The sequence below is a fragment of the Xyrauchen texanus genome, chromosome 37 (genome assembly GCF_025860055.1).
Source record: "Xyrauchen texanus isolate HMW12.3.18 chromosome 37, RBS_HiC_50CHRs, whole genome shotgun sequence".
In the NCBI taxonomy this organism is placed as follows: domain Eukaryota; kingdom Metazoa; phylum Chordata; class Actinopteri; order Cypriniformes; family Catostomidae; genus Xyrauchen; species Xyrauchen texanus.
In genome coordinates this window covers 26,178,907-26,199,958 of record NC_068312.1, presented here as the reverse complement: position 1 = coordinate 26,199,958, position 21,052 = coordinate 26,178,907, and the positions used below count along the sequence as shown (strand labels likewise).

General features: G+C 38.5%; 1 protein-coding gene across 1 annotated transcript in view; it reads left to right on the top strand.

Annotated features, from left to right (window-relative positions):
• Positions 1-305: 305 nt before the first annotated feature.
• The window catches only part of LOC127631096 (adherens junction-associated protein 1-like), a 74,449-nt gene continuing 53,702 nt past the window's right edge, over positions 306-21,052 (top strand). Inside the window, exon 1 of the mRNA XM_052109071.1 lies at positions 306-737. Coding sequence (XP_051965031.1) covers positions 709-737 — 29 coding nt within the window. The 5' untranslated portion in view covers positions 306-708. The remainder of the gene's footprint in view (positions 738-21,052) is intronic.

Genomic DNA, 21,052 nt, shown 5'->3' with positions numbered 1-21,052 from the left:
GCGCTTCACTCATCACGCAATGGAAACTGTGCGTCCGTGAACTCCGAAGTGGTGCTTCATCCCTGACTCTTCTTCTTTTCTTTTAGCGTCACTGATTTATTTGAGCTCTGCAAAGATCCGATAACTATCGAATATATTCTTCAATGTGACGGCTCTCGTGACATGCTTGTGCGCCACGGAAATTTCGAAATTTTGTCCTGCGTTTCCCCCTGTTTTTGCCATCACGCGACATGATAACAATGTAGAGAAAGTGCGCGGTGACCGAGAGCGCAGCGCACGGGCGATGTTGACGCTGTCACCTTGCCTTCTTGTTCCCACAGCTTCTTGACATTTTCCAGTGGAGTATAATTTGGCGTTTTCATGAACTTGAAGCAACTGAACCGTCCAGCTGCCCACGTTGCCGCTGGGTCGCTCAGCACATCCTTGCCCACTTTAGAGGAGAAAACAGCGAGCAACTAAAGGGGGGCAAGACGCGTCCTTGTTTCCCGATAATATTTTGCCCAATCCTCGCTGGTGCGCTCTGGATAGACCTGGAGCTATTTCAAGCTTGCTGTTTCTCTGGATATATAACATTAGAATGTTAGCATCAGTACCTTTTGGAGTAAGCGTCTAACTTAATGTTACCATTACGCTCGAGCGTCGACGTTTGTTGGAACGCATAAATGGACGAATACCAGGAAGACTGAATCGGAATTGTTGTCGGGAAAAATGTGGCTGAAGCGGTGTGTCACACGCAGGTAATAAATATCCCTTTCTTAATTCTATAATGTAAGAGTTTGACACATTTTAGCTATGAGCGACTGAATGTTTTATACGCCCACATTTTCTACATCGTGTGGTCTGTGAAGAGTTTTTGGCAAGTTAATGCGTGCCATCCTGTTTTCTCTAGTATGAGCTTTTTTGAATGTGAGTTCTTACCTAATCCTTGCTCAAAGCTCGGCGTTCTTCATATTCTTGAGGATGTTTTTAAGTGATGATGGTTTGTGTGCAAAACGAGAGGAATCGTAATTAACAAAATTACGGATTAAGGTGCTTGTTTTCTCACACTGCGCTCGCTAGGGGTCGCCAAATAACCGCGCTGCATTGAGAAAATACTTATTAACGCTCGCAACTGTATCGCTAAACACGACACACTCTCTCATATTGACTACACCATGCAAGGAACATATATGTCTGTGCGGAAAATAATGTAATATCATGTAATTAATGACATCAAAAGACAACACCGTAAAGGTGATATTTGATGTCAGGGCTTAAATCTCTGGAAACTGCCAGTGGAAAGCAAGATGCAAGGTGCGCACGGGTTAAATCCAGTACATATATGCATGTAACTAACTAAGGCTATACACTTTGTATGGAGAGTAACGAGGTGTATAAAAGTGACTGTCTAAATTGTAGGTAACAAGTTAGGCAAGAACCATAAAACACAAAATTTTGTTGGGTACTTGTAACTTTGGTTTGCTAATCAACATAACATTTCTGACCTAATTTAATTTATTCAAAGAGCTGTTCTATAGACAGGAACATGGATAAGTGAGAATGATGATGGAGCCAAAGCAATATCAGTGTTCATTTTCAGTCAGATGAAACATCTTACACATCTTACACTAATATTGAGGCTACCAGCAGATGCTTTCTTACCAAAGTGATACCATAAAATGTATTTAGATCAAATCTGTACACATAGAGTCACATAGCCATTTTAGAGTGCGGAATAATAGCCTCTAATAAACATGTAAATAAATAATAATAAACAAATAAGGAGCAAATAGTTTTCCTAAAAAATGATGTCCATATGGGGACAGTTGGACTAAGTTGTGAAATTTTCAATAATACCAAGCTATAGAATTTGAGGTTTTGTTTAATTACATTGTTTATTATGTTTCCAGTAGTGTTGATTATTCATGTTTTTAAGACGTTGCAGACATTGCAGCTGATTTTCTGTAAAGCTTCTTTGGAAAAGCACAAATGAAAATCTAGACAAATCTAAATTATTTGACTTGATTTTACTTTTTATATTATGTTTCTTTTTTCTACTTTGGCAACAAAATATCAATGTTCTCTTTTTGCACTGTCAAACAAACAAGTGATAGTCAGTGCAGAAGCATTTTACCAATCAGAAATGGGCATAAATAATTTTTATACAAGTAATGGCCAGCATCGTCCAATCACTGCCAACCATGTTAAAATAAAATGTATCATTATAAATTGTGAATATATGTATATATACTGATATTAATGATATGTCTCATGTCTGCCAAACATGATGAGTGATCCAAACATCATCTGCAGACTGAAACTGAACTTTAGTCCGGATGTTAGAAATTAATGCACTATAGGATGCTCCCTTGCTCCCTATATAGTGAATGACTTAACCTCCAGTGTGTTGTCTCTCGGCACTGGTCTCAGAACAGTTAAAAATGCACCTTATTTTCATCCTAACTCCAAATAATGCCTCTGAAAGCAACATTCTTCAGCTTTTGAATTTTTGGATTTAGTGAATATAGGATTTCTAAGGGAAAAAAATGCTTTAGTCCTCGTAAGTAGTCATCGTGTTTTTTTTTTGTTCTGTTTCACGATAATTGGCTATAGTTTTCAAAATGGCATATTGATGAAATTTGAAATCTTTTGACTCAAACAGGTTTCAATGTAAAAACTTACTGTAGTTTTGTTGGCGTTTCTCCGCCTACTCTGCTGTGATTGGCAGCATATTGTTTTATCACATGACTAGATGCGTCAAAAGTTGAACCTTTTACTTATAGCCCAGAGTGTTCTGAACTGAAATCAGATGGTTTAAATTAAATTATGCATTTCATATAGCGAAGACAAAATACAATGTCCACACAGGAGGACGCAGGGTCACACAAGGATAAAACAGAAAACTAACATATAATTAATTTAATCTCCTGCAAGAATTGCATGCCCATATTTTGGAATTTTTCATTGAGTTTATTAAGACATTATAGCAGCAAGCTGAATCAGGTTTTGAGACAGCAGGGGATCTCATTTTATCTGTTTGGAAAATTCCTCACTATTGCAAGTAGGCAGAACAGCCCTGATGAAGATCATTAGCTGCATCTATTAATTGATACATCAACTTCTTCAATATCATCACATCAAGGTTATTTATCCTCTCAGAGCTCTCTTGAGAGGCTGCATTCTCCAGTGTACCTTTCAAATGTGGATATCCATGATCAGGTTGAATGTTCTCACAAGACAGCTTGGCAAATGGATCCAGATACAACAGACTGGGCATGTTTCTAAGTGTCCAGTTCATTAGCCTGGAAGCAGTTACGAGCTCATAGAGTAAACAGTGACCAGCAGCTGGTCAATGAACAGCAGCTGGTTCATTACAGAGTCTGTCACTGGAAAAAAAATTGCTAATTTTGCTTTGACACAAGCTGTTTGCCAATTATTTTATCATATTTTTACATTTTATTCTTTCTTCTCGAAGTGGTCCTGTCTCCCTGACAGGCAAGATTCTCTAAGTGAACACTGTACAGCCTTCAACGTCTTAAATGGCAGCACACAACTATCTCGTTACCATGTACACTGTAGCGTGTAATAGCATGACACTTGTGTTATTTTTATACCTCTATTTTTTGGGGATGTAAACTCGCCTCACACACAGTAATGCCTGGTTAGTGCAAGGAATGCTTCTGCTCTCTATTTGACAGTCTTGATGGTTTAAATAATGGCAGGACAGTTTGATTTTACCCACCCCCACTTAAACTGTTATGTAACAAAGTCTTCAAGGGTTCAGTAAGCCACAAATGACTTCATACAGAAGCTAATGGTGTAAATGTCAGTAAAGCTGAAGTGTACTAATCAACGTTTCTTTTTTCAGGGCCAGGGGTATTTGGTTCTAAAAATTGTCATCAATTCGGCTCAGTAATAGTCATTCTAAGATTTTGAGTACTTCAAAGTCATGAATAAAATTGAGACCGTGTTTAAAAGTGGAGCTCAACACTTTGTAGTTATGCAACTTGTGCCTTTCACAGGGGAAATTGCCAACATTAGCATCTGCACATTCAGAGTGTTCTTCAAAGGCTTGATTGGAATCAATAAAATATTATATAGCATCTCGACAGAATTCCTCCCAAAGTCACACTTGTGAACAAGTAAAGCGGTATTTAATGTGCAGACTTTTTAAGAATCACATGGCAAGTTTTGGTTGTTCTAGTTGAGTCACCATGGCAGCAGAGTGCCCTGTACCTTTCAGTGAGGCCTGTGTAACAGGGCACACCTGAACCACACAGACGCACATAAACACACACTCACTCTCCCACCCACCCACACGATTCATGCGGTGCCTTTTGTTCAATCAATACCGCTTCTATAAAGCTTCAAATTTATCCGTCATGGCACAAGACCAACAGTGCCTGCTAGCCCTCAAGGGCCATGTCTCTCTCCCTCTACTTTTTTCACAGACATCTCGAAAATGAACAGTAAACACATTTAAAAGAGGTTAAAAGGACTCTAGGGATTTCTATTCTTTACGGCTCCAAGCATTCAGGATGTCTAGGTTTGCCCTGAGAGAAAGCAAACACTTATATCTAATGAAGTTACACATTCAGTAAAGAGGTTTGTCATCTTTTACATTAATGTGCATGTTTCACTGAGCCTGTGGGCCATGTATACACAGTTGTGCTGATTGTGATTTAATTGCCTGTGGCTGTTGAGGCTCTTTTATCTGTAAACTTTTAGTTGGGACGATTCTCAGATCCAATCCAGTTCTTTTCAACCATAACAACAGCTGATCCTTTCCTCCAAGGCATGTTCTGTAATAGACAGAGATAGAGCCTGTGTGTGTGTGTGTGTGTGTGTGTGTGTGTGTGTGTGTGTGTGTGTGTGTGTGTTCGGACACAGTGTCAAAGAGGGACTTCACTGTACTAACTTGACCTAGTGTTGGACACAATCTGTTATAGTCCCTTAAGGAAGGGATGGCATGCAGTCCCTGTTTACTTTAAATGCAGTTTAAACCATTTTAGACTGGCTCTTGTAACCCTGATAATGTTTTAATGACAGTATTCCTCCTGTTTGTGGAAATTGCTTTATTGGCATAGCAACATTTCCACCAGAGCAGCTGTTTGACAAAACCATAAAATTGCATTTTAATTGAAGATATTCCAGTCTTCACTATTTAATTAAAACAATTTTAGATATAAAAAACTGTAATTACTTTTCTAAGAAAAATTTGTTTATACTCTGAAAAGATCATTGTATCTTTAAAATCAATTCAAAAGCCTTAAAATTCATTAAGCTAGACCCACATAATTCCACAGTTCCACTTATTTTTTCACTTATGTCTGGTAGATCTCAATTTCAACCAATTTAATCTGCTCAGTGGTTTCAATCTGCCAATCATCATAATTATTGGATTTAAATTTCGATAATTCCTCAGGTTGCTGTTTGGCATTTGCTGTACAATTTGCTGGACCAGTTCTGAGCATTGTCTTGGCATTTTTAATTTAATGGAAGTAAACAGAATGTAGAAATATGATATTTCACGATGCCGCCAAACGGCTGTCCTGGGGGAGATGCTGGTGGCATCAGTCCATTATTCCTCCACTCAGTAGGAAAGAAAGCCATCAAATGTATTACTATCTAATTATGTCCTAATTTTGTCCACTAATCTGTTCTCCAGAATCTAGCAGTAACAGAGGTAGAAGCTAGTTGTACTGGCAAAAAACTTAAATTCACTCATTATTTATCACCAACCCTTTATTCACCTGCACCACACAGCTCACTGGAGTACTAAATTCTGTTTGGTCAATGGAGCTATCTTGTGGTCTGATATTTCTTACTAACAGCAGCACATCCACATATCAGACCACTCATCCGGGTATTGAGAGCCATCTTTACTACTTTACGCTAATAAAATTATTTCAACTAAAAAAAAATGTCATATGCATTTATTTATTTGGCAAGTAGTCCTTAAATTAACTGGTTAACGAACACTTCGACAGTTATTTATTACAAAATAAACACCAACAGAGACGATTTCTTTCTTCTCACACTCTCAACAATTACATAATTTCAACTCAAATCAGTTTTTTATGTCCATGTATTTATTTATTTGGTTTGTAGCCATATAATAAGTGGGATAATGTACAGTCTGTCGGTTGTTATTGCAAAATAAACCCCTTCAGGCTGATACTTCACGTTGGGGTCCTGATCACCCTGTCTTTGTTTATTTGCGATTGTCTTTCTGGTTCATGTTTCATGCCAGAGTCCCCCTAACACCACATCAGAGGAAACAGACTGGTGAACTTTAGCTTACATGCTAATTACAATTCTCAGATAGTTTAGAAATGTAATTGGACAGTGTAATTGCTAACTATGCTTGACAGCAATACGGACACCAGGGACACATAAACTGCCACAGAGAGTTCTGTAAGCTCGGTGGATGTTTTACATATACACTGTGACTTATTGAGGTCAAGCAGGGATCATTTATTTAGCATGACAAGGCATTAATTTGTGACGGAATGCAATATATCAAGTTGGTACAAACATGATCCTCTGTTGGTATTAGATTTGCAGTGCTCCTGTTAATCCTAGTAGTCTATCTCAGGAGGTATGCAAAGAGTTGTTTGCTATCCCCCCTCAGAGACTTTGCACTCAGAGGTATGGATATCCCAATAAAGCCATAATTTTACATTTAACGGATAGGAAATAGATGCAAATCTGGTGGGTTCAGTGCGGTCTGTCCTGGTTTGGATGAAAATTAAAAGCTATAATAAAAGACATCCTTGATTTTTTGATTGAAGTAAAGTATGTTGCCAGTGTTGCATAAATAAAATGTGTTGCAAATATCAAAACAAACACAGAAATGAGTGAACTACCACAGTTCTGCTTGAAAAGATTTATACCTAAAAAAAAGGTAAAAAAGTATTATCTATTAAGCATTCCCTCACTGTATCCTTCAATTTAGCAATTTTTTAACTTTTGTACATGATTAAATGTACAGTAGTCATTCTCTATTTATATCTCTCTCTATATATGCTTAAAACAGTAAAACTAAACACTAGGTTAAGACTTGATCTGTATTAGCAAGTTCAAATGCATTCAGAGAACTTGTATTAGGTTTACAATATCTCTATGGAGATTTGATTGACATCATATTTGATTGGACATGAACAGTAATGACAAAATGGATGCGTGTGGCAGATGGGAGTAGTAGAAGAGTGTGATGTAGAGAAAATAGATGAGTTTGCCCAGAAGTTTGACACTCCATGTCCAAGGAACATGCAGAGTCATCTGATGGACAATTTTGTGGTAAAAAATAGTCAGCTCTGGGTTCAATAGCAGTCTGATATGCTTTGATCCTGTTTTTAGTGATATTCCAGACACAGAAATTCTAAAATGTTCTAAAATGTAGTGATGAATCGTGCTACTTTGAAACTTCATAACTTGCTTAAGATTTAGCCCTGCTCCACTGTTTTGACCTTGAAACCAGACAGCATTTGCCAAAATTCAGTTTTGGTGGTTTCAGCCCTCCCATGGCCCTCTTCACATTGCTCCATAATTGAAGTTGAAATATGATTCCATCAAACCAGCTTTATGCTTGGTTAACTAATATATTTTCTAGTGAAGACTTCAATGTGAGAAAAATTTTAACATCCTCACATGGGCAAAATAGATTTTTCTCTCTAGGAAAATGAGATGGCAGTGATCCTTGACAGAGCTCCATCAGAGCATTTGGTTTCTGTTCAGCAGTTGGCCATGAGTGGGTAATTGTTTCAGCTTTGACCACATTCCAGTGAGCCTGCCAGACAGAGGAAGAGAGCATACCATCTTTCTGTCCTTCTTAAAAAAATAACTCTGGTTTAGCTTCAAGGCCTTAAGCAATATGGATTTTAGGGACAGCTACAGTATTAGTGATATTGTAGTCAAGTACTCACAAAAAACTTGTAATCGATTACTTTTGAATTAAAATGGCCCAGGTTTGAATCCCACATGAAGCGGGTTAAGCAGGACAGGTCACACACACATACACACACACACACACACACACACACACACACACACACACACACACACACACACACACACACACACACACACACACACACACACACACACACACACACGTAGTGTTTCCATGTTTTATGGGGACTTTCCATAGACATAATGGTTTTTATACTGTACAAACTTTATATTCTATCCCCTAAACCTAACCCTACCCCTAAACCTAACCCTCACAGAAAACATTCTGCATTTTTACATTTTCAAAAAACATAAATTAGTATGATTTATAAGCTGTTTTCATCATGGGGACCGACAAAATGTCCCCACAAGGTCAAAAATTTCGGGTTTTACTGTCCTTATGGGACATTTGGTCCCCACAAAGTGATAAATACACGCTCACACACACACACACACACACACACACACACACACACACACACACACACACATATGTGTATATATAAAAACAATACAACAGTTAGATCCGGTGCTAAGCTGCTAAGATCTGTGGCCTCGTGCCTGCGGCTGAATCACAGCAGTGTTTATGTAGGGCCATATCACAGTCTTGCTCGTGTGATATTGCTAAATTTTTTTTTTTTAAATGAATAGATTTTTCATCGTCATCGTATCGAGAGCTTGTGAAACAGAATCAAATCGAATCGAGAAATCTGTATCGATACTAAGCCCTAATTTTTAATAGTCCATTAGCTGGTGCACAATGAGTACTTTATTATTTGATTACGCTATCTTCTCCTAATTTCTTTGAAGTTGTGTATGTTTATGCAATGCTTTCTTGTGTTTTTTTTTTTTTTTTGCATCCCTGCTGTTTTTGGATTGTAAGTCAATGTTATTTACTCACTATTTCTGCAGTTATGCAATGTGGCATGTTAAACATGAATAATTTATCTGTCAGATCACTAATTCTATTATGCCATGCAAATAAATGCTTTATATCCCCAAGTAGGAATTTAATAACTTTATAAACAACATTAATTTTATTATGATATTAACTTAAATGTTTCTATTTCTTAGATCAAAATTTGCTTGACTTAGCTAAAAAAAAAAAAAAATAAAAAAAAAAATGTTCTTATTTATTCTATTATTCAAATTATACTTTGACAATTTCAAACTAATTAAAGGGATAGTTCATCCAAACATGACAATTATGTTATCATAAACTGATCTTCATTTAAGAAAGTAAACTGTTTGTGTTCCACAGATGATCTATTCATTTAAAAATGCTTTAGAGTATTTAAGCATATAAAGATCCTTCTAAAGGTCAAAGTAGATCTGAGCCAGGCTTCTGAGGGAATTCTGTCAGAAGAGTGATTATTGTTCAGGATTACTTTGAGTTGTGCAATGTTTGTGCTCACTCGTTTGTGTGTTATTAATGTATTAATGAATTTTCTGGAATGGAGATTTTGCTCAGAGTCGTAAATTGCTTTGACCACAGAATCACATTGTGGGATAAGGGCACATTACACACACTCACAGATACACATTTATCATCTTAGCAGCTCTCAAGCTTCTACGCCTACACTGATCTTCCTGTATGCTTATTGGTTTTTCTGTCACTGTTTGCCAGTTTGTATATCTGAGGTCAGTAATCTCATTTTACTGATCTGGGGGCTGCTCTATGATTTATGATTTATTTGAAAATATTTTGAGTATCGTGCAGGGGATCTCTTACTCTCTCACTGTTCCAAAATGTAGTAAGCTGCCTACCTACAGTAGCATTTTAAGGGATCATAGGCACACCCGATATGTGAAAATGTATGCTATAAGGTACCTTTTTTGGCAAAACCTAAGACAGCATCAAGAAAAGGCAGCAAGAAAATTGTTTATTATAAAAAACTCTATTGTGCTCTATTTGTATGAAGCACAGAGTTCTTTTTATGTAGATGTTCCAAATCATCCTATTATTATGTTCCAGTCTATTTTGACAGGAGGCAGCAAGATAGCTCACTAGGCTGTCTTTAACTTTAACTCTCTCTGTTGTTTATAGGGATAGTTTACGCAAAAATGAAAATATGTCATAATTTCCTCACCCTCATGCTGTTCCAAACCCATATGACAGGCAGAATTATATGGACTGACAATCACTCACCCACATGAATGTATGTGTTTGAGATTGACAACCGCATTTTTTTTTCTTCAACTTTATTGTCATTGTGCAGAGTACAGGTACAGACTCAATGAAATGCAGTTGTTTTTGCATATCCCAACTAAGCTGGGGTCAGAGCACAGGGTCAGCTATGAAACAGCACCCCTGGAGCAGATAGGGTCAAGGGCCTTGCTCAAGGGCCCAACAGTTGTATCTTGACAGTGCTGGCAGGGGCGAAAATTTCATCAAAATGTTGGGGGGGACAATAAACATAACAATTCTCAAGAGCAATTTTTGAAGGGGACACCAAGGGTTTTTTTGTTGTTGCCCCGTTTGCATTTGTATTATTTTATTTCTTAAACAATTATTTTAAGAATATATCATTATATTATTTACAATAAACATATTTTAATGATATTTTAGGGGGGACAACCCTCAGATAGGGGGGCCGCAATTTCCGCCTATGAGTGCTGGGGCTTGAACTCCCGACCTTTCAGTCAGTAACCCAGAGCCTTAACCGCTGAGCCACCACTGGCCGATTTACTTAAAGGTGTGAATACTGGCTACATGAATGAACAAACAAAGTCAAGCCTGGTATTTTATCAGCTGTATCCATAGTGACAGTGACTAAAGTAAATATCAAAGATGGTGACATCCATAACACTGTCATGTCATATCACAATTGATGCCTCATTATTAAATAAGTCTAATCGAGGAGCGAGTTCATCCATCAGAATATAATTATCTGACAGAGGCTTTGAATGCTTTTTAACCACTTGAAGATAGCAGCTTTTGTGTCACGCAACTTACACTCCGGTGGAGGACAGCGTCTGGATATTTAGATGACTCGCAACTCATTTCTCAGTCTCCACGAGTTAACGAAAACCCACATGAAACATATTCTTCTACAGTGCAGCATGGCTCTCTCACATTATATGACTTGACTAACAACTAGTTGTCAAGTAAGGTTCCGTTCACACAACAAAGGTTTTGCCGAAAATGCAGTTACGAGTCCTGAAAATGTGATGGTGTCAGTTCGGTTATAGAATGCGGTTGTCACTTCTCATATATAACCAACCTGTGTGTAAACGTAACCATATTAAGCACATAAATAGAGGGCATTCTAACCGTTCTGCTGCTAAATGAGTGTGGCCAAAGTGAACAGTAAACGATGCTGTCATTCTGCCCAATATCTTTTGTTCAGAATAAACGAAGTCATATTTGGAACAACATGAGGGAGAGACAGTAATGTCATATTTTTCTTTTGTAGGTGAACTATTCCTATAATTAGTGCCTTGAATTTAATGCAGCATATGTGTGGTGCAAGACTTGTGAAGAATATTGGCAGGGTTAATCTTGGCTCACGTCTTGAGAGCACACAGGCAGCGTGAAGAAAAATGGACTCTAGTCTTTAAAGCTCTGCTCATAATTTGTTGTTTGATCTTCGGGACAGGCATTTTGCTCAGACACTTGAGCCAGAGCTGACCTTCAGGCAATAAAGTGCAGCAGTATTGACCTCTCTTCTACAACCATTATTATTCTGGGCATCTGCCTTAAAGGTACAAACTCTTATTAAAGGCTACAAAAAGAAAATGCCAATGATTCTTATCTATTGTGAATCCTTTTTTTCTGGTATCTCTCTCTTTCTCTAGGGTGGCATTTGTGAGTTTGTGTCACTTGCTTGAGTCCAGAGCACTGATACCATGAACCAAGCAAAATTGTTTATTTTAGGGCTGCATGATCATGACAAAAATAATAGAGTAGACCTATCTGGAATGCTGTAATCAATTTTAATATTTATCAACATGTTAATTACCACAATCGTTTTTTTCTTCTTCAAATAATTGTGCAGCAATTGTTTCTTTAGTGAAGTAGAAGACAGCAAATAAATAAAAAAAAAAAATTCAACAAAGAATCTAAATGCAGTGACCATGGTGATTACTCATCTTTGTAAAATAGGTTTGTGATTAGAAGGAGGGCGAGGCCATGACTATGTATGCCCAGCCCCCAATCAGGCTAATCAGCGGAGGAGAGGGATAATGCAGAGGGACGCTGCAGTTTGAGAGAGAGAGACACACATACAGCTGCCATGTGTGCATTTGTGTTGTGTTTCTTTTTGTTTCTTAAAATATTACTCTGACTGTTCAGCCGGTTCCCGCCTCCTCGTTTCCTGGGCTTTGGCACCAATGTAATAAGGTTCAAATGGCAAAGGAGGAGGCGGGAACCGGCTGAACAATATTTAATGAAACAAAAAGACACACAACACAAACACACACATGGCAGCTGCGTGTGGCTCTCTGTCCACTGAACTGCCACGTCCCGCTGCACTTATCCCTATCCTTTGCTGATAAGCCCGATTGGGGGCCGGGCGTGCGTAGTCATGTGCATAGTCACAGTCCGGCCCTGCCCTCCTCCTCATCACAAGGTTCTTGTCTTTTCCATTTTTTCTTCTGATTTTGTTTTTCTGTTCACTGGCTTGTTAAACTGGCATGGTGTTTGTTTATTTATTTATATATTTATTTGTATGTTTTCTTTCTCATTCCCTCACTGCCCACCGTTTGGCAACTGTCAGAAAAGCCTGTGGGCATCCCAGGCAGGTTACAGGTGAGGCCCTGTGCAGGCGAGACAGCGCTTTCCCTGTCTTGCTTCCCAAGACCCAGTGCCTGCATGCATGAGATGACCTCAGTGTGCAGCCAAGCAGAAAGCATAGATTATTAATAGAGCAGATAGAGCCTGTGGTTTTAGGGTCAGAATAAAACAAATGTTGATGCTTGTCATTTACAATTATGTTGCATCGCTGAACATTAAAGAGGACAGTTTTATAGACAGGTACAGTGTACAATGATCCAGGGTAAGTCCGGACATGTGGACTGTGTTGTTGCCACATAAATAGCATTTATTTTATCATACCTGTTGAAAAGTCGAGCAATACTGTTTACCAGCTTATGTTGTGTTTTGGGTGCTGGTCCCTGTCATGGAATCCTGGTATTTTGGTTTCCCAACCAAGCTTTAGCTGTACCACCAGCAACACAAGCAATAACCAGCATAAAATAGCCTAAACCAGCATGGGAATTACATTTTCTTTGGAAATATCTATTGCATTTAAAAAGTATTGATTTGTTTTGCTACAGTATAAAAAAATATATAAAACTGTAGCCAGTCGCATACAACAGCAGAAGCTTGTCAGTTGAATTGGCAGTGGACTGAACAAATGCAAAAATGGTAAGTGGTAAATCCTCCTATTATGGTCAGCACCCACTATCATGTCTTTTAGGAAATCAGTTGGGACTACTGGGCAAATGTTAGGTGTGCAACACAGTCTGCATATCAGAGGCAGACGCGTTTGAGCCAATACTATTAAAGTGCTCACCTATTTCATTCTCCTTCTCTCTCCTCAACAGTTCACTGTAACTTTTAACTGTCATGTCTAATGATAAAAGGCAAATATCAATAAAACTAATATCATATATACCATCTGCAAATATGCGCAAATCTCGTTTAACATCTTGGTTTCTGTTGTAACCTCCGTTCCCTGATGGAGGGTCACTAGGGGTAGCTCTTGGGAGCCCCAAACACCTTTGATGTTTGAGAAAAGGCCAATGAGAATTGGCGAGTGCAATTTGCATGCCACTCCACTCAGAGAGGCTCTGCCCAAGGGAGACGTGGGTCTACCGATAGGGGGACCATACTGCGGAAAATACATCACAGGGGGCTACCGGAGGTAACCAGCTCGTGTGGAGCACCTACCCCAGTACAGGTACACTAGCACACGTACTTGGTCCGGCTAGGAATTCCTCCACCGAATTCGCCTGCCAGAGGGCTATGGAGGAAGGACATCCAGGGTTCACGGACACGTGAACTCACATGGGAGAAGAAAGAGCACATTTTTGCCTCACAGAGAGGAAAGGCACTGTATGCAAGTGATACACCCGGCCACCTCATGGCTTGCTTCATCTCAAACTTTTGGCCACTCTGAGGGGGCCCACAGATCACTTACCACACTCCATGTACCTGGCATCGGGGGGTCGGCGATGGGGGAGGAACATTCTATATAAAGAACTCTACAAATAGTGCACAATAGAGTTTTTTATATTAAACAATTTTCTTGCTGCCCTTTTCTTGATGCTGTTTTACGTTTTGCCAAAAAAGGTACCTAGTAGCATAAATTTTAGACCATCCTCGTAGCTCGTCACAACCACCTGACCGTGTGTGTGAGTGTGGTGCAGTTGGGCGTGCGAAGGCGGGGGGCCCGCGTTTGCGTCATCCAAGTCGCATGTGCTCTGTGTCCTGTCACTGTGATAATGATGGTTGTAAGCTGTGGTATCTCAGTCGAATTCTTGGTGTCTGATATCGACAGCGTGCTCTCTGATGATCGAGAACTCACTCTGCTCGTGAGCTTCGAAATAGACGTTAAGCTGGCCATGAGACAAGCTGGTCTCATCTCGGAACTCGATGGGGGCAAACGAGCGAGCTGGGAATACTATACTATACATTTCTGTTATGATTTCTTCAATTTCAGGCATCTAGCTTTTATTTTGATGTGTGTTTTTGACAGATAAACAGTTCACTGTATGGCCCAGTGTGTTTGTTAAAGGGCAAATGGTGTGGTTTAATTTGATAAATATACAGAATAGTGTGCTGCACACTTCACAGTGTATGAGTGCTCTGCTCCATCATCTCTCATACAATGTGAATGATTCTCAATGTCTGTGGAGTTTCAAATGTATGAGTGTTCGGTTTCACAAAGTCATTTAAACTAAAGCACGCGGCTCATACAGACTTAGATTTCAGCCTTTCACGGTTTAATAATCACACTAGGATATAAACCAATTTTAATTTAATTAGTTGTGCATTTTATTAAAATGTGTAACAGAGCACATGGTCAAATAAGCGTATGAGCATTTAAAAGTAATGGTGTATCAGTCAGAGAGCTTAAATAAGTGCTATCTGTACTGTAGAAACACTAGTATCATGACATCTTTTTTATTTTATTATCGACTTGGAAGTACCGGTACTTTTTTGACATCACTACCCCTGACTATACATCTTTTCTCATTCACTTGCTTTGGAGATGTGATTGTCAATATTTCTCTTGTCAGGCACTAAAACAATTATCCTTTTCACTGTCCCAATGAGAAGATGCCAAACACAACCTTAAAATCACATTCGTTGATGTACTTATTCCAGTAAGAGTGAGAGGAGAGAGGTATGAGGCAAATGTATTGTAGGTCATCCGTTATCCATCTGTTTTCCATCAGACCAAAGAAAGAGGGTTCTGCTGTTAGATAAAGCATATATTGCTGACAGATAAAGAGAAGAATGACTGATGCTCTCTCTCTCTCTCTCCAACACACTTGCAACACACTCTCACTGCAAAATCATCAGGATTTGTACGACTTTTCTATATATGATGTCGTGTGACTGCACTCGTTTCAATTCCTACGACTTTCATTACAGCCAATGATGTTGCTGGACAAAATTTCCATATAATACGTGACAATTAATTGCTTCTGTCAACACAACAGCTTCCTATCATGTTTACACACTCTACTGATTGGTTAAGTTTAGATAAGGGATTTGGGTAAGGACATCATATTAATAAGTATGTCCTTATCTCCTCGTGTGCGGAACTCACGCTTCCGCATTAGACATCCGGGAATTGGCATGTGATGAAGTCGTACAAGTTTATGCAAACAACATTGTGTGAGACCATATGAAATAGCGAAATCGTAAATCATGTACGACTTTTCATGAGATCGGGTTGCATTGTTCTGTCTTTGGATTTAGGCTAATCCATTCAGTCAGATGAATAGACATGTTTGATCAGATTCGTGGGGGACAGAGAGAGGGAGAGAATAACAGAAAAAGATGGAGAGCAAAGAACCCAGACAGAGCTATTCATGAGTTTTTTATTTTAAGTCTGTGAAAAGCAGTATGGTGACTTGCTCTGGGAGATACTCAGTATAGATCTTGGAAAAGACGGGCTGAATGGACAGGAAGTGTGTGCGTGTGTGTGTTCATGCATGCATGTATTGCTGTGTATGTGTGTAAAATCTCAGTCATTGCAGACTGCTTAAAGAATCTCATCATTTCAAGGCTTCTCAATCCAGTCTCTTCACTCACACTCTCTTGAGCCACAAGCTATGGAGCTTATCAAAAATCCCCTACAAGGTATAAACACCACATAATTTATAACTAGGCTGCTGTTTTCTAAATTACCTCAATCAATAGTTATTTTATGAGTTCTCTTCTCTTTCATAAGTTCTCTTCTCTCTCTCTCTCTTATATATATATATATATATGTGTGACGAGGAGGAGGGCAGGGCCGGGCCGTGACTACGCACGCACAGCCCCCAGACTGGCTAATCAGCCAAGAAGATGGATAAGTACAGTGGTATGCAGCAGTTCAAGAGAGCGAGAGCCACACATAGCTGCCGTGTGTGCGTTTGTGTTGTGCGTCTTTTTGTTTCATTAAATATTATTTTGACTGTTCAGCCGGATCAAGCCTCCTCTTTTCCTATTTTAACCTTGTTACACTGGTGCCGAAACCCGGGAAGGAGGAGGAATGGGCTGTCGTGGAGTCCTCACCACTGCCATCCACCCAAAGGAGCAGTCGCCGGGGGATGGAGGATTTTCTGCCAGCTGCCTGGACTTGGAGGAACGCCAAAACGTGGATGGGCATTCCATCCGCCAAGTATCGGAGGATTTGCTCCAGTCCGCCCGGGGAGGAGCGTCTGTCGTCCACCAGAGAGTGATCGAGGACTAGGCGACAGCATGTCTGGGAACCGGCGAGCAAGTTATTTTCTCACTCTCCTCTCTCTCTCTCTCTCTCTCACCTTGCCCTTGCCCTTTCCCTCTCCTCTTTTTTGTTTTTGTTTTTCCCTCCCCTTGTTCCCCTCCCCAGCTCTAGAGAGGCCTGTTTCTAACTTAAAAAATGACTTTCAGTGCAGTAACTAAATTTTTAGGGCAATGTAGTCAGATAAAAAAAAAATATATAATAATTTTGAGCACCTAATTTTTTTGCTATGAAGAACATTTTTACGACACGAAGCACCAGACAAAACATTTATTAAAGTTTTGGGCTTATTATATTGTTACAACCCCCTTAGATGTACAGGCTCATATAGGGGGAGTGGAGTAACATGCACGCTGGCCATCACTATAGATAGATGCTGTTGTGGTGGAGCTTCTGGTAGACAATAGGAACTGTAATGAGTTTAACCCATGCCTTGTGCTGAGATCTCCCACTCTTGTGCTGTCTTTACTGCCATCCAGAAGTTGCGATACTGTCCATGGTGCTGAAGAGAAACATGCAGCTTTTATTACTCTCTCTCTCTCTCTCTCTCTCTCTCTCTCTCAGACTCATAACATACTGTCTCCCTAATTACAGATATATACTTTAATTTATTAATTAACTCACCCTCTGCCATTCCTTTAGACATCTTCTTTCCAATTCCCCCCTTAGATCAGTATGTTGGCTTGAAGTATTTCAAACCAAACTTGTTACAGACCTAAAGTCTGTTCTGACTCAGCTCTCAATAATGTTTCTAAATGATCCAATCTACAGTTTTCCTGTAACAGATGATCAAACATTCTGTAGATTTGAGATGCACTTGCAAACTGCTTGTTTACATGGAAAAATAGCTGCCCAGGAGCGTTCCAAAGATGACCGCCCATTGAACTGACACATCCGTGAGGCTTTGCAGGACTAGTAACACGTTAAAATAATGAGGTTTGTTAACACTTGTTTCCATGTGTTTATTACTCTATTAGAATCACACCCCAAAAGACGGAGTTTAAAGACTCACATGAGACATCAAGACTTTTGCAACCTTACAGTGGGAAACTCTTGAGGGAAACCACAACGATAAATGTCATACATTTGCCACTGTAGAATTGGGTTCTTGCCCACAAGTCACCATCCAATGCATGCTTAATATTCGGCCTGATCAAGATCACATTTGGGTATTTTTTTGCATTCTTGGTACTTGCATTATTGAGGATTGGAATTAAACTTGTGCAAGGGTTGATGACGTTGAACGAGTTCACGAGAACGTAATAACACAAAAGAACACACATTGTCTCATCACTTTACCTACCTATTTTAATTTCAGTTTCATCTTCAGACATCCTCATCTGTCTCTCAACTGTCTACCTTGTCTCTTAAACTTTGTATGAATTCGTGAAATTATTGTTCAATGTAATCCCAATGTGCCTTTATGTCTTACTACTGCAGGTAAGGTACCTTTTTTGCTGATTCTGTGCAAAACCGTTTAGCGAAATACATTTTTTATGCTGAAGTGCTTAAGGATATATTAGAATAACTGTAAAGATAATCTCACTGTATTACCGATGACCTGTTAGCAGTTACTGTGTGAAATCTTTCCTATATCACGTTAATGGTGGGGCTTTGCAATGACACCAACTAAAGAGCAGGGACTTGTCCTTATTTTTGGCTAAGCTTCATTAACACATAGACCCCTGTCATGTCTCTCCAGCCAGCTTCAGATGGGACTTTATTCTATATTTCCCCATGCTGATGGTTGATGTGAAAATTAACTGAAGCTCCTGACCCATATGCATAATTGTATGCACTGCACTGCTGCCTCACTACTGCTATCCATACAAATACAGTATACAACTGTTTTTTGTGTTTCAGTTCTTTCTTTGAGGCATTGGGTGTGTGTTGGTGTATTTCTGTAACTGCTGATTTTTATTGTTTTAAAATACTATGTTATGCTATGCTATTAACAGATAGTTTCATATGCTAAATTCTAATTGGTTGAGCCATGCATTTTGAATTAAAGGTACATTTCACCCCAAATATAAAAATTATTTAATAATTTGCTCACCTTCATGTTATTCCAAACACATATGATTTTCTTTTTTTCAATGGAATAAAATAACGAGATGTTAGGCAGAATGTTAGTCTCAGTTACCATTAATTTTTTTTGTATGGAAAGAAGATGCAATGAAAGTGAATGCCGACTAAGGATAACATTTAGCAGAGCATCTCATTATTTAGTTCCACTGAAAGAAAGAAAGTCATACTGGTTTGGAACAACATTTGGGTGAATACATTATGACAGAATTTGCATTTTGAGTGGAATATCCCTTTTTGGTGCACCATTTCTATATTGTTTGACCTGTAGCAGCTTACATTTAAGATAATGAACTATATTACTTACTTGGTTTTATTCCCATCATTTTTTATGATAATGTAATTTTTTTTATGATACTGTAAATGTAACTGTTTATTGAAAGTTGGTATCAATCATCATATTGCTGTTGTCGCTGTGTTACTTTGCTTTGTGTCATGCCTTGAAAACAACCCTTAAGGAGCAGTAACACTTTTGTGCACACAAATTTTATTCAGACAATGCAATGCAAGGAAACTATGTCATGTTGAAGGGCTTCTGGTTTTAATCAATAACACTTATAAAATAACAAATAATATTACATATAATTTTTTTCTCACATTGTACATTCCAGCAACAATAAAAACATGCAGCTTTGAAATATGTGTCCTCTCGTCATCCTGATTCGTAGTTTAGAGTTCACTGAGCTTTAACTTTGGTATTTCTTCACATGATCTTGCATTTCTGGCCTCCCAAGTTCAGATGCGTTTGAATGGAAGTGAATGGAGCACAATGTGTAGTGGAAACTCCCCTTTACCCGTAGTACAAAATGGCCTCTCTTGGGCTCATTGCTTTATTTTAATATTATAAAGGTCAGTTAGAAGTAAATGTTAAACTATACATGACATAATATGGGAACTATTATATCACCCTCCCATGTGTTGTTTTATAAAATAATTTGAAGTATAAAAACATTTTAAATACTGATTATTCCCTCTGTTCAATTACATTTCCTTATTTTTACTCCGCTTAGGATAAACCAACCATCTGATCCAAGGATTTAGATCACTGTACTAGGATCCGACTAACTGACATATATAAGCTGCTTGCGTATACAAAATACATGAAATCCATATTTATTTGCAACACTTCCCTAATTCAGTTGAAAGAAATATCAAGTCATATGTCAGTGATCAATTGCTTTCCCTTCATAAACTATTCAGGTTGGGTTTCTAAGGTTTTGACTTCTGTCCGTAGAGGATGTGTGATGATTCGTCATGGAACGAACGAGAGCACAGCACTTGATTTTCCTGTGTGAAGATGTTAACTTTATGGTTGTGAAGCCGTCTGAGTAATGCACAGTACTGGATGTTCCTTTATGTACCACAGACCATATGCTCAACTACCTAAACTCCAATGTAATTAATAATTAATTTATAATAATATAATAATTAATGGGGCAGTTCAAATCTTAATTCCTCTTGATATATATCTTGATATGTTATGCATATTTATATAATTATTATTTGATATTCATTATTGTGGCATATGTTGTTTTTCAGCAGGTTTTGGGCATACTATGAAAAACAAATTACCTTAAAAATGTGCTTCATGTAGTAACATAATAAAATAAAATAACATCACTGAATAAACCTACAACCATTAGGTTACACCAACAAAACCAATGCTAAGGGTTAGATCAAGTAGTAATAGCTAATTAAAGGGATAGTTCATCTAAAAATTTAAATTCTCTCATGATTTACTCATGACATCCCTGCAAAAAAATCACAAAGTCAGCATAAAAGTACTCCACAAGACTTCAGTGGTTAAATCCATATCTTCAGAAGTGATATAATAGGGGTGGGTGAGAAACAGATAAACATCATAAAGTCCTTTTTTTTACTCTAAATCTCCACATTAACCTTAACTTTTAGATGTGAAAGTGACACTAAACAGGCACAACATGTGACTTTCAGATGTAAAAGTGAAAGTGGAAAAAAATCATACCTGTGAATGGAAATCCGACTCAGAAGTATTTATAAAGCTATTATAAAAATCTGCATCCAGTAATAATGAACGACTTTGATTGGCCCATCCTAGCAAGCGCTGAGAAAAG